Source organism: Callithrix jacchus, chromosome 13, assembly GCF_049354715.1.
Source record: "Callithrix jacchus isolate 240 chromosome 13, calJac240_pri, whole genome shotgun sequence".
NCBI lineage: Eukaryota > Metazoa > Chordata > Mammalia > Primates > Cebidae > Callithrix > Callithrix jacchus.
In genome coordinates this window covers 27,091,808-27,106,757 of record NC_133514.1, presented here as the reverse complement: position 1 = coordinate 27,106,757, position 14,950 = coordinate 27,091,808, and the positions used below count along the sequence as shown (strand labels likewise).

The 14,950-nt window shown below is 34.9% G+C and overlaps 1 protein-coding gene across 1 annotated transcript in view; it reads right to left on the bottom strand.

Annotated features, from left to right (window-relative positions):
• Positions 1-14,950, bottom strand: part of SGCZ (sarcoglycan zeta) — a 1,232,742-nt gene that overhangs the window by 525,468 nt on the left and 692,324 nt on the right. Inside the window, exon 2 of the mRNA XM_002807483.6 lies at positions 12,222-12,416. Coding sequence (XP_002807529.4) covers positions 12,222-12,416 — 195 coding nt within the window. The remainder of the gene's footprint in view (positions 1-12,221; positions 12,417-14,950) is intronic.

Below are 14,950 nucleotides of genomic sequence, written 5' to 3'. Positions count from 1 at the left end.
TGCTGATGCTCAGACAGAGCTGTAGTCCCGCCCTAGAAGGTGGAGCTCTGTCTCATCTCCAGGGCAAGCCCCATGAGGTGTGTGCTGAGGAATGAATTAGAAACATGGAAATGGCAGCCCAGAAAGGTGGACAAAAACTAAACTTAAATCAACCCAGAGTGGTTTCTTATCATGGCCAATTAGTTACTACTCAGCGAAATATAGTCTAACTAGTGTGAAGACTAAAGTGCAATCACAGGGATAAAATAGCTTTCTGAAAATCATTGTTTCTTTTATAAAGGTGCCATTAATAAGTGTCATTGTAGTATCCAGAAATTATAATGCCTGCTCTGTTAAACTCAAAAGCATAGTCATACTTGTCACTTGCAGAGCAGTTCTAACCATTCTAATTACTCACTAACTATGAGAGATTATGTACATTTCTCCATTAAATTAATAAAGTTTGAAGGTATTAAGGTATCTTTTGCCCAAGTTCAAAATATAATTAATAAGCAGTAATATTGCATTTATATATTTAATGGTGTTGTATGAAACCACTGAGTTCTTCCCTGTAAAGGAGGTAAACCCTTTAATGAAGGATATTTTTAAAAAGAATTTTAATTTTGGTAGCATTAACATAATAAAATGTGGTGGAATCTCTGAAACTATATAGCCCATGCTTTTAATCTTGTTCATTAGAGTAACCTTGGGAAGTTTATATAATTTCCCTAAGTTTCTGCCTTTACATCTACCAAAGGGGACACAGTATTTGCTTTGCAGTGTTATTCTGAAATCCCATAAAGTCTGGCCTATAAGGCATATAATCTTGCTGAATAAATCACCTGCCAAATAAATATGGGCTCCCTGGCATCTTAAACTTTTCTCTCATATTTAAATGGTTATAGCCTAAAGGTTATATTGTGAATTATTTTAGAATATAATTCAGAGTATTTTCTAAAATAATTCACAATATAATATCCTTATTGGGTAATAATTTGATACTTTGTTCATTAAAGAAACTCAGAATATTTAGAATCAACACAGAAATTCCAATCTATTATCCAGACAATTTGTAAGTATTATATTTTTCAAGATGTTTCAAAAGGAGATTATCTCTCTCTGACAAATAAGCTCCCTCATTCAGACCGGGCAGAAAGGTTGCTTTCAGGTGATACAGATTTTCATAATCTGCTTAGTATCATCAAAATAACAATGATGGTTGGCAGCTAAACTGTTCCTCTTAGAAGTTTATGTAAAACATTTTTATATCTCAGCACCAAATTATAATTTCATAAGGAATCACTTTTATGCCTTCATCAAGGACATAAGCCATTCTTCCTGGCCAAATGTATCATATAGAATAACTTTCATTAGTCACAGCTAATAATGCATGGAAATAATATTTGTTGTTGTACTTCACTGGCACTAATTGAGTGCTTACTCTAAGGTCAGTTTTAAAGAGTTTTTACAAGTGTTCGCTCACATAATGCTTCTAATATCTCCATGAGGTCAAAACCATTATCTCCTTTCTACGGATGAAGAGCCAAAGTCAGAGAGGTTAAGTAAGCAGCACAAGGTAACCCTGCTAAGAAGCTAGTCCTGGAGCCATAATGTGAGTATCCAAAGCTCATATCCAAAACGATCAATCAGGTTCACATCATCAATCATGTTAATATTATCTGTATTATCAATTTTGTTAATAACATCCATATTAACAATCTTGTTAATATCGTTTGTATTTACAAGATTATAAACTCCTTCACTTATTTATTAATGCATATTTATGGAGGTTCTTTTATGTGTCTAGGAATGTTTTATGCTCAACTTTAATAGAAAGAGTCAATTCAGTTCACATGGCAGATAAAATATTTGTGAAGATGGAATAGCAGAATATGAATACGTCTGATAATAGTAAAGTCCAAGTGGTTAGTATATGTAGGCACTTCTGGAACAGTTTTATTATTTTAATTCTTTTCCTTTTAACACCAGTCTAATGAAATACAATATCCCTATCCTATAGAGGAAGAAACTGAGCCACAGTCTAAATAACTTGCACTAGGTAACAGAACTAATAAATGAAAAAGCCAGGACTTGGATAAAAAGAGGTTTAGCTCCAGGGTTCATACTTTGAACCACTGCTTAAAGGTTGTTTAGAGATGGTTTTAGCAGCATCAGCAACCTAATGAATTTTTTAAATCAACAGCAATTTCGTGTAAGGAAATATACCACTGGCAGGGAAGAGAAGCTCCCGTTCTATTCCCTGACTATATAACATTTATTAGTATAAAAATGAATTAATTTTAAGTTTTTTTCCTACTGTACTTTAAGCTCTGAGGTACATGTGCACATCCCAAAGGCTTGTTGCATAGGTACACACATGCCATAGTGGTTTGCTGTTTCCCTCCCCGTCGCCTACATCAGAGATTTCTCCCTGTGTTTTCCCTCCCCATTCTCCCCTCCTCCCATTGTCCCTTACCCTGCCCCCTTCCCACCACCTACCCCAATGTGTGATGCTCCCCTCCCCATGCCCACATGTTCTCATTGTTCAACACCTGCCTATGAATGAGAACATGCAGTGTTTGGTTTTCTGTTCTTGTGTTAGTGTGCTGAGAATGATGGTTTCCAGATTCATCCATGTCCCTACAAAGATCAGAGACTCATTTTTTATGGCTGTATAGTATTCCATGGTGTATATGTGCAACATATTCTTTGTCCAGACTATCATTGATGGGCATTTGAGTTGGTTCCAGGTCTTTGCTATTGTAAACAGTGCCACAGTGAAAATACATGTACATGTGCCTTTACAATAGAACAATTTCTAATCTTTTGGGTATATACCCAGTAATGGGATTGCTGAGTCAAATGGAATTTCTATTTCTAGGTCCTTGAGGAATCGCCACACTGTCTTCCACAATGGTTAAACTAATTTACACTCCCACCAACAGTGTAAAAGTGTTCCTGTTTCTCCACATGCTCTCCAGCATCTGTTGTTTCCAGATTTTTTAATGATTGACATTCTAACTGGTGTGAGATGGTATCTCAATGTGGTTTTGATTTGCATTTCTCTAATGATCAGTGATGATAAGCATTTTTTCCTATTTTTGTTGGCACCTGTCTTCTTTTGAAAGTGTCTGTTCATATACTTTGTCCACTTTTTGATGGGGTTGTTTTTTTCTTGTAAATCTGCTTTAGTTCTTGGTAGATTCTGGATATTAGCCCTTTGTCTGATGGGTAGATTGCAAAAATTTTTATCTATTCTGACGTTGTTGCATATACAAAAAGATCCCAATTTATTTGTGGGCTTTTGAGAAAAATGAATACTTAGATGTAAAAGCATGAGGTTCTGAACGCTAAAAATCTAGAATCTATATTGTATCAAGATTCCATGAGAAATGTACATAACAAAACATACACCCCTGATTTTATTCCTGTGAGCTCCTTAAATAAAATTTCTCCCTTTTTCTAGTTTCTGCTGTTGTTGACCCTCATCAGCTTTCATTCAGTAACTGGAGAATAGGTTATCATTAGTGGGGGCTTATTTTGTTTGGTATATATGCCTGTGTGTGTGTATGTGTATTTTTTAAAAGTCAAAGTAAGTTCAGAAAATCACAAATATCCTACATATAAGACCAAAGTGGGTCAACATTTTTCTCAAGAAATTGTTGTACTCCATTTATTTCAATTGTTAAATGAAGAGGTACTGGGGGGAATTATGTCTGATTTTGCTGGGTAGGCTGAGGTTCTACCATAGTTGATGAGGCTGGAAGTATTGAACAGTTATTTTCTCTCCCTGTTAAAGGCCAGATTACTTTTTCTAGAGGGGGCATAAAGAAATGTTAGTACAGAGGCTTTGGTGCTTGGTAGTAAATTACCAGTTAATTGTCAGCCAATGCTGCCTGTTAATTAATAGTGTATCTTACCTTAAGGTAGGGTAGTATAGAAAATAGCGACTGTGTGTGTGTGAGAGAGAGAGAGAGAGTCTAAAACAGAAAAGACAAGTTTTACAGTAATTATTACAGAGGAAGTCAGACAGAACTAGTTACCGGAGCTTCAAAGGACTATACATTCACTGAAAAACTATCTTACCAACGTGCTTTGGGATTTGTAGAGAAAATATTCTTCCTATCAGGGGATGCTGGCCACTGCAGATTAAAGATATGAACAGACTTGAATAATGTTACCTTGTCCATAGGAGAGGGGTACATTTAGCTAAAAATGGAAATGGGTCAGAATCTGAAACAGTTTACAGAAAGAACAAGTGAAAAAATTAAAACATTAAATTTGAAGATCCCCCTACTAAAAGTGAATATACACTGTTTTTTAAATTTTTTTTTTGAGACTGAGTTTCCTCTTGTTACCTAGGCTGGAGTGCAATGGCGCGATCTCAGCTCAGCACAACCTCCGCCTCCTGAGTTCAGGCAATTCTCCTGCCTCAGCCTCTTGAGTAGCTGGGATTACAGGCACATGCCACTATGCCCAGCTAATTTTTTGTATTTTTAGTAGGGATGGGGTTTCACCATGTTGACCAGGATGGTCTCAATCTCTTGACCTCGTGATCCACCCACCTCAGCCTCCCAAAGTACTGGGATTACAGGCATGAGCCACTGCACCTGGCCCGTGAACCTACACTTTTAAAAATTACAAATAGTCTATGAAAAATAATGTATCACCTACTGTGTGCTCAACCAAGTTATCAAGAAATATAAGAACAGCTTCTCCTCCTTAGGGAATTTACACTTCAAAGGGATTAGGAAATGTGGGGAAGCTGAAAGAGGAGAAGAGGTACATATTTGGATAAACCATATGATCATATTTCTAACAACATAGTAAATCCTATCACAGAGATAAGATACATGAATGCAGACATATGAATATAAATAAATAAAAGAATAAATCTGCCAGAACAGGCCACATAAATAAGGAAAGAAACAAATAAGTAAATAAGGAAGATTATTATGAGATAGATAGGTGATCAGATTTATAGATTAGGAGGTAACAAGTTAGTTTAGCTGGGAATTAATTGTTAAGAGTTAATTTGGTAAGGTCAACAAAAGAAACTCTTACAGGTTGCTAGTGGTGGTATAAATAGATACAACCATTTTAGGGAAAAAAAGGTGCTATTGAAGGTCAAGATTCCTAGACTTACAACCTAGACTCTAGAACCTAGAGGAACTCTTGTACTTGTGATAATATAATTACCAAAACTGACATACAAGAATATTCATAAGATCATTGGTTATGATAGCAAATTAAACAACAAAAATACATTGGAAAAATTTTGCATAAATTTTTTCCACATTCTGTTCGTTGCCAATTCACTCTAATGATGGTTTCTTTTGCTGTACAGAAGCTCTGAAGTTTAATTAGATCCCATTTGATCATCCTGGCTTTTATTGCCATTACTTCTGGTGTTTTAGTCATGAAGTCCTTGCCTATGCCTATGTCCTGGATGGTTTTTCTACGTTTTCTTCTAGTGTTTTTATGGTGTTAGGCAATCTCCCCATCTGACAAAGGGCTAATATCCAGAATCTACAAAGAACTAAAACAGATATACAAGAAAAAAAAAACCCATTCAAAAGTGGGTGAAGGATATGAATGGACACTTTTCAAAAGAGGACATATATGAGGCCAACAAACATATGAAAAAATGCTCATCATCACTGGTGATTAGAGAAATGCAAATCAAAACCACACTGAGATACCATTTCACACCAGATGGAATGGCGATCATTAAAAAATCAGGAGACAGATGCTGGAGAGGATGTGGAGAAATAGGAACACTCTTACATAGTTGGTGGGAGTGTAAATTAGTCTAACTATTGTGGAAAACAGTGTGGTGATTTCTCAAGGATCTAGAAATAGAAATTCCATTTGACCCAGCAATCCCACTATTGGGTATATACCCAAAGAACTATAAATCTTTCTACTATAAAGACACATACACATGTATGTTCATTGCAGCCCATGTGTACAATAGCAAAGACCTAGAACCAACCCAAATGCCCATCAATGATAGACCGGACAAAGAAAATGTGGTACATATACACCAGGGAATACTACACAGCCATAAAAAACGATGAGTATATGAACTAACGGAGTTGAAAAATACAACACAAGAACTTAGTGAAATATGCACAAGTTTAAATAGCAGAATGGATCAAGCAGAAGAAAGAATATCAGAGGTTGAAGACCAACTTAATGAAATAAAACGACAAGACAAGAATAGAGAAAAAAGGATGAAAAGAAATGAGCAAAGTCTCAAAGAAAAATGGTACTATGTGAAAAGACCCAATCTACGTTTGATTGGTGTACCTGAATGTGATGGAGAGAATGAATCCAAGCTGGAAAATACTTTTCAGGATATTATCCAGGAAAATTTTCCCAATCTAGCAAAGCAGGACACTATTCAACCCCAGGTAATACAGAGAACACCACAAAGATATTCCTCAAGAAGAGCAACCCCAAGGCACATAATCGTTAGATTCACCAGGATCAAAACAAAGGAGAAAATACTAAGGGCAGCCAGAGAGAAAGGCCAGGTTACCCATAAAGGAAAGCCTATTAGACTTACAGCAGATCTCTCATCGGAAACCCTACAAGCCAGAAGAGAGTGGGGGCCAATATTCAACATACTTAAAGAACAGAACTTCCAGCCTAGAATCTCGTATCCTGCCAAACTAAGCTTCACAATTGAAGGAAAAATAAAATCTTTTATGAACAAGCAAGTACTCAGAGATTTTATTACCACCAGGCCTGCTTTACAAGAACTTCTGAAAGAAGCATTATACATAGAAAGGAACAACCAGTATGAGCCTTTCTAAAAATATACCAAAAAGTAAAGAGCATCAACATAAAGAAGAATTTACATCAACGAATAGATAAAATAGCCAGTTAACATCAAATGGCAATAACCCTAAATTTAAATCGACTAAATCCCCCAATCAAAAGATACAGCCAAAACCTAATGGTATATCCAAAGATACACAAAGACTCAAAACAAAGGGTTGGAGAAAAATTTACCAACCAAATGGAGAGCAAAAATAAATAAATAAACAAAAAGCAGGAGTTGCAATTCTCACATTTGATAAAATAGATTTCAAAGCAACAAAGATACAGTGGTAAAAGGATCAATGCAACAATAAGATATCTTAATACCCAGATACATAAGACCCCTAATGAGATTTAGACTCAACGAGACAGAAAATTAATAAGGATATCCAGGACTTCAATTCAAATCCAGAACAAGTAAACTCAAATATTTATAGAGTTCTCCATTTTAAATACACAAAATATTGATCGGCCATTATTAATACCCATTTTTAGAATGAAGTAATATTCCTGTTCTCTCTCCCTCTTTTTCTTCCTCCTTCTTCCTCTCCTTCTCTCCTTTTGTTACTTTTCAACATCCTAGTTCCTCACCTCTACTCAATACATTCCTCTGAACACCTGATTCCTTGTGATTCTCCCGTCCCACTGAAACCTCCAAAAAAAAAAAAAAAAGAACATTAATAAACTAGACTACCTTAAAAATAGGATCACCATTAAGAGAGTGAAAGTTCACAGAGTAGGAAAAATGATCTATATTAAATATTATTGAAAAAAAAAAGAAACCAAATAAAAGCAGGGAAAGCATTCAGGATTGGGGTTACCTACATAAAGTTAGAAGACATTGGTAAAGTTTTTTTTTTCTTCTGTAGGATGAAATATTTCATAATAAATAGTAGCAGTGATGACGCCTGTCTGTACTACTGCTAAGTGTGGGATCTAAATGCAGTGTCTGCTGAGAATTATGAAACTTGGTGTTCTGAACCCCAAACTGTGTTTTCCAATTTAATAAATATTATTGCCTAGATCAGAGGAGCATCTCCTGTGCTTATGAGGTCTTAACCAGCAATAGGAGACTTGGGATTGCTGGTAGTCCTTGCCATAAATTCTTCCCAACTCAAGATAGCATAAAGGGTGACTAAAGTCAAGAATAACTTACTGTACATTTTAAAATAACAAAAATAGTATTATTGGATTGTTTGTAACACAGAAGATAAATGCTTGAGACAAAATATACCCCATTTACCCTGATGTGATTATTATACATCATAAGCCTTTATCAAAATACCTTATGTACCCTATAAATACATACCCCTACTATGTACCCTCAAAAATTAAAAATTAATAAAATTTAAAAGATATTTGATAATAATAAAACTAGACAGTGACTTAATGGGATAATTTTCTTATCCATGAAAGGAGCATTTAAGCAGATGGCAAGTGACCAAATGGAATAAATAAAAGTGACCTCTTATAATATACAGATCATTGTTCTACCAATTTCCTTTCAATCCAAAATGACTATGATATCCAATTATTTTCTTGGGATTTTTTTTTAGCCAACTTTCATCCCACTGATCATGCAAGCATCTGAGAATTATTTTCCCAATTAATCAATTGCTTCAATTATTACCCATGTCTGACTATTCTTGACTTCTAAGTCATGGCATTCATGAATTTGCTCTCCCCATTTGCTCATTAATATTATTTATATTTCTCTTCCTTTTATTGATGGCTAGTTAGCATGTCTAACAGAATTATATCAGCCAGAGGCCGCCAATGCTTAGTTGGTTTTTTGTTGTCAAAATTAGTATTTTATTACTGTATCAATCTTCTATTCTCCAATATAGAACTAATATACTTAGAATGAGTCTTGAGACTAGAAAAGAATACTGTCTCAGTAAAATGCCTGGGGTTGATAGACCTGCTAGACTAGTCTATTTATGTTAACTGCAAAGATATTACAGATATCAACCAAATAGCAACTGATAACAGGGAAATGGGTTCTGCTGATCTCAGCAAAATGAAGTTTCAAAATTTCCCTCTTTAACTCTTTCCTATATATATCTGCTCTCATAGCCAGATAGCTAAGAAATTATTTATTTCTATCCTAAGTCTTTCGTCCTATAGTATAAAGTCATTTCTTTCTTCTTTTCTTTTTTTTTTTTTTTTTTTTGGTTCTCTACAACTGAGTATCTCATTAAGTAGAATAATTTTTTATTGTACAAAATAAAAAACACAAATTGTTTCCAAAAGATCAAGGGCATATCAGTCATGCACATCACATGCAATATCGGTCATACTGATGGACTACAACAAGAATCATAAAACACATTGGCAGCTATCCTTGCTATGCTAAAAATATAATATGTTGATAAAAATAATGTGCCCAGTTTGCTCAAATAAGAGATGTTAACAGCCACATATTTCCCTGTGTTGGATGGTAACGGTTATAACAAAAGTGAAATACATTTTGTGCAGATCAATAGTGCTCCCCAAACAATTGACACACGATTTTCTACTTCTTGCAGTAGTATGGCAACTAGTCTTTGATATTCACTGTAGATATAGAACCAAACATAATACACTATCAAAAACATAAAATTGATTTTATTTTACTGCTCTGTTGGAAGAGGACTACAAATTATTTCACACCCTTCAAGTATATACAACATAATCTGTAGTATTTAGGATTGCTAAAGTTTGCACCTACTTAAGAAATTCTGAATTTCTTTTCTTAACAACTAGGAATGACTACATTGAGCTAGAGAGTGTGTTACCTTACAAAGGTCATCTTGATACACTCCTGAAAACTTCATCTGTGCATTTTACTTCAGCTACATGCAAATAGTTTCTTTATGTGGCTGAAGGAAGGAGTTTTCCTTCTGATTATAAAAAGGTCAAATCATAATTTTTTAAAAGACATACCTCAAAGGAAAATAGGATAAATAAATAAATACTAACATTCCTATGGAAACAACCCCTTTTAATTATCCCTAGGACTGTGTTGCATTATAATTTACATTCTGGCCAGCTGAGGTTCAAATTAGATAGCTCCGTGGGTGATAGGAACCCTGAGTCCCATGAAGATCCTCAGGACACAGGTGACTGTTTCAATTATTTCCCTTGGATTGTTTATCCAGACTTGGTGTCAGCATGGGGCAAAGTATTGGGAGTGTAATGCATGTAGCCATGTAATTATGCATTTAAGCATACTTTCCTAATTAATTTAAATATGCCTCAAAAACTTACATGACATGAACCTGAAAATTCCTGTGGTCTAGTCATTGGATATAATCAATGATCCCCGAAGTGAGAGTTAGTCCCCTCATTCACAAGCTTCTGAAAGATGCCTTTTCATAAAGAAAATCATATTACTGTAATTTCAAAATTTGGAGAATACTATTTATCTCTTTTATAATATTAATTTTTAGTTAAAAATGAGGCTGAGGCTGAAAATGTTTTCAGCAACTGATAATCTGGTTGCTACCTAAAGCAGCACAAAACAATCTGCAGGAGCATAAACATTGCTCCTACCATATGATAAATGACTCCTAAAGGACACTCAGACAGTAGTCAGAAGAGCAGAGCTGAGAAGAACAGAAAAATGATGGCTAAAGTTGTTGATATTTATGCCAAAATATTCCCAAATAAGAGAGCAAAGTGGGCCAACTCTTAGACAAAGAAATGATTCAGATGCATTCCCAGAGAAGCTCCTATGCAAGAATGTGCCTATTATTCTTCATCTCAGTGTCTAGCCACCCACAAGTGGCCTCATGCCTTGATTCCCGACCTGGAACACATCCATGTTTAGAAAACAGTTATTATTTTTTATCTCTGGGAAAATATTGATTCCTGTTCATCTTTCTTTGATGAATATTTCTCAAACTTATAATTTACTGGGAAAAAATGGAACGGTGGCTCATTTTCCTTCATGAGTACGTGCTGTTTAACTTTGATGTGCAGCGTGACACTGTTTCCTTTCTGGAAGGTCAGGCCACCTGCCCTCCCAGGCTCCTTACACAAATCATTGTGGTGCCTTACAACACAAGCTGAAGGTAGGCTCATTTTCCCTTACACGATTTTGTTTCCAAGTTAGAATTAGGTGTTAGTGAAGTCAGAAAGAGACAGTTCTTGCTAAAGCAACTTCCAGTGGGGTTTAAAAAACAAACAAACAAACATAAACACCCCAATATACGAACATCATGAAGTTAAAATAGCCAGCTTCAGACTCACTCCTGAGGATGCAGAGTTCTATAGAATAACAGCAGTCTGGTCAGCAAGTGAATGACACTTGCTTGTATGTATAGATATCTAAGGTTTTCAAGCAAAGGCATAATGGTTTAAAAGCAGAGCAGAGAAACTGAAGGAATCAGCCAGAAAATATAAAATGAGCTAAACTAGACTTTGCTGAAACCATAAAATTTTCCCAGATAAGTCATACACATTGATTCTTGTAAACTTTCATTAAATGCCAGCAAATTTCATTAATACATTACACAATTATTTTGTAATTAGTTATTTTTGTAAAAGAGTGATTTAATTTGGGCCAGGCGCGGTGATTCATGCCTATAATCGCAGCACTTTTGGAGGCCGAGGCAGGTGGATCACGATTTCAAGAGATCGAGACCATCCTGGTCAACGTGGTGAAACCTCGTCTCCACTAAAAATACAAAACATTAGCTAGGCAAGGCGGTGCATGCCTGTAGTCCCAGCTACTCGGTAGGCTGAGGCAGGAGAATTGCCTGAACCCAGGAAGCAGAGGTTGCAGTAAGCTGAGATCATGCCATTGCACTCCAGCCTGGGTAACAAGATGGAAACTCGGTCTCAAAAAAAAAAAAGGTGATTTAATTTCTGGTTTATCTTCCATTTATGGGGGATGTGCTCTGAAAGAATGGGCTCACCATCTGATGGCAATTATAGGCATTAGCCAATGTAGTTCAGGAGAAATTCCAGAGTTTTAGATTCAGTCATGCAGTGCATGATATCAAAAGCAGATATAGAGAGATACAGAAGCATATATATTATATGAAGTAATTCAAAGGCATATGTAACTTATAATATTAATTTTAATGTGAAATATTACCTCTAAAAGCAGGCTCATTTCTTAGATTTTAAGGAACAGCAAGAAATAGTTAATACTTACTGGGTAAATGTTCTTCCAACTTTATGATGAATCAATGTACTATGTTGTCTCGTCATGTAAATTCCTCACAATTAAATGCCAGGTAGTCATAGCATTTGCATGTTAGGACTTTACAAACTGAATGTAGTCTTAAAATATGATTGTCTTTGGAATTTAAAAACACACCCTTGTAAAGACTGATATGAATAACTTTTGATTAAAAAATTAAAATAACAGAGCTAGATTGTCTTTGAACCAAAAGCAATAGATGTAAAATCATAGTGGTACTTACCACAGTGAAATTCATAACTTTCAATATCCATATTGTCATGGCTAAGTTAACTATCATGGTAACCAACAGCAGAAGGACAAAGAAGTATAAGCACCTCTTTCGCCATCCATAAATTCCCACTGGGTAAAGCTGTGCATTTTCTGTCCTTGGCAGGTTATTCTGTTGTGTTGCTAGTATGTATTGTTCTCGGGTCATCTGAAAAAGAAAAAAGAAAGGAAAAGAAAGAAGGAAAGAAAAGAGGAATTTAAAAAATAAACCCATGATTGTTTTTTTTTTTTTTTAAAGACACAATGTACCTTAAAATAATGGGAAGTGAGTGTTCAAATAATTGTTGTTGTATAATTAAAATGCTACAGAAATCTTCGAATAATTTTCATCAATATAGTTTTTTAGAACTCTTAAATTCAATGTTATATCCACCAGATATACATTATTTCCAGTCAGGTTTGCCCGATTTCAACAGTATGCATTTATCTTGGGCTGCTCAGAAGACTACCAGGTCTACCTTTAGTTACCAGTAACCAAAGAACTCTACTCATGTACAAGTGATATAGTTTGGATCTGCTTCCCCAACCAAATCTCATGTTTAATTGTAATCTCCAGTGTTGAAGGTGGCGCTTAGTGAAAGGTGATGAGATCATGGGAGTGAACTTTCCCCTTTGGTGCTATTCTCGTAATGGAGTTCTCAAGGTCTTAGTTGTTTAAGTGTGTGGCACCTCCCTACTCTCTCTTGGACCTGCTCCTGCCCTATAACACATGTCTGCCTTCCCTTTTTGCCTTCCACCATCACTGTAATTTTCCTGAGGTCTCCCAGAAGCGAAAGCCACTATGCTTCCTGTACAGTCTGTAGAACAATGAGCCAATTAAACCCCTTTCCTTTATAAATTACCCAGTCTCAGTTATTTCTTTATAGCAGTGCAAGAATAGATTAATACACCAAGCTACTCTTAGACTATGCTTTACCTATTTTGTGGTAGAGAGAGACTAACTACATCACGAGAATTTTCCATACCTTTCTCTAAACATGTGGGATACAAACGGTTCAGTATATATGCTTCAATAAAAATGTCAGTGAATTTTCAAGAACCTATAAAAAATACATGTTTGTGTGGATTTATTTAGACAATAGGTATCAAATTAAAAGTTTTAATTCAGAATTCTGTAGGTTATTTTAGTTTTATTTCAGTGAGTTATCAGAAAAACACTGAACTCAAGGACACCATATACTATACTATTTCATAATGTAATAAAATTAGAAGTCAGTTTTGAAAAAGTGAAGAATATCATCTTCACTTTTTAATTATATATTTAAATTGAATGCATAAATTCAGGTTCTAGAATTCTTTTGATAAGTGAATGAGTTTTTTACTCTTTTATACTACTTAGAAATATAGATGAGTAAAAAGTATGAATCAGTATTGAATATGTCTTAAGTGTAAAGTTTTCAGAATAACATATTTATTACCTGAAGGATGGAAAGTGATATTATAATTTTCTATAGGACAGTAATTGTTCAGTATTATTTCTTCAGTTTTTTTCTCAGATTGCTTTTATTCTATATTCATTAAATGATTAACAGAAATACTTCTGAATAAATTACACACAAGTAAAACTAGCACTAATAAGTAATTAAAATTATGTTAATATAAAATTATGTACTACAAAACGATTGCTATAATGTTCATTGACCCAATCCTACTGCAGATAAAATATTGCAATTTTTTCTTTCCCATAGGTTTTTGGGGAACAGGTGGTATTTGGTTACATGAGTAAATTATTTATTGGTGATTTGTGAGGTTTTTGTGCATGTGTCCCCTGAGCAGTATATATAGAACCTAATTTGTAGTGTTTTATCTTTCACCCACTTCTCACTGTTTAGCTGAGTCCCCAAATTTCATTGTATCATTCTCATTCCTTTGCATCCTCATAGCTTAGCTCCCACTTATGAGTGAGAACATGGAATGTTTGGTTTTCCATTCCTGAGTTACTTTTACTTCATTTAGAATAGTCTCCAATCTCATCCAGGTTGCTGTGAATGCCATTAATTTATTCCTTTTTATGGCTGAATAGTATTCCAACTACTCATACAATGCATATGCATGTATACATGTTGGAATACTACCCAGCCATAAAAAGGAATATACATATATATGTGTATATATATACACACACACACACCACAACCTCTTTATCCACTCATTGGTTGACCGGCATTTGGGCTGGTTCCATATTTTTGCAGTTGTAAATTGTGCTGCTATAAGCATGCATGCGCAAGTATCTTTTTTTGTATAATGACTTCTTTTCCTCTGGGTAGATACCCAGCCATGGGATTGCTGGATCAAATGATAGTTCTACTTTTAATTCTTTAAGGAATTTCTACACTATTTTTCCTAATGGTTGTACTACTTTACATTCCCACAAGCAGTGTAGAAGTATTTCCTTTTCGCCACATCCCCAACAATGCCTATATTTTGATTTTTTGATTATGGCCATTCTTGAGGTAGTAAGGTGGTATTGCATTGTGGTTTTTATTTGTATTTCCCTGATTAGTAGTAGTGTTGAACATTTTTTCATGTTTATTGGCCATTTATATATCTTCTTTTGAGAATTGTCTATTCAAGTCCTTAGTCCTCTTTTTGATAGGATTTTTTTCTAGTTATTTTGTTTGAATTCCTTGTAGATTCTGGATAATAATCTTTCATTGGATGTATAGGTTGTGAAGATTTTCA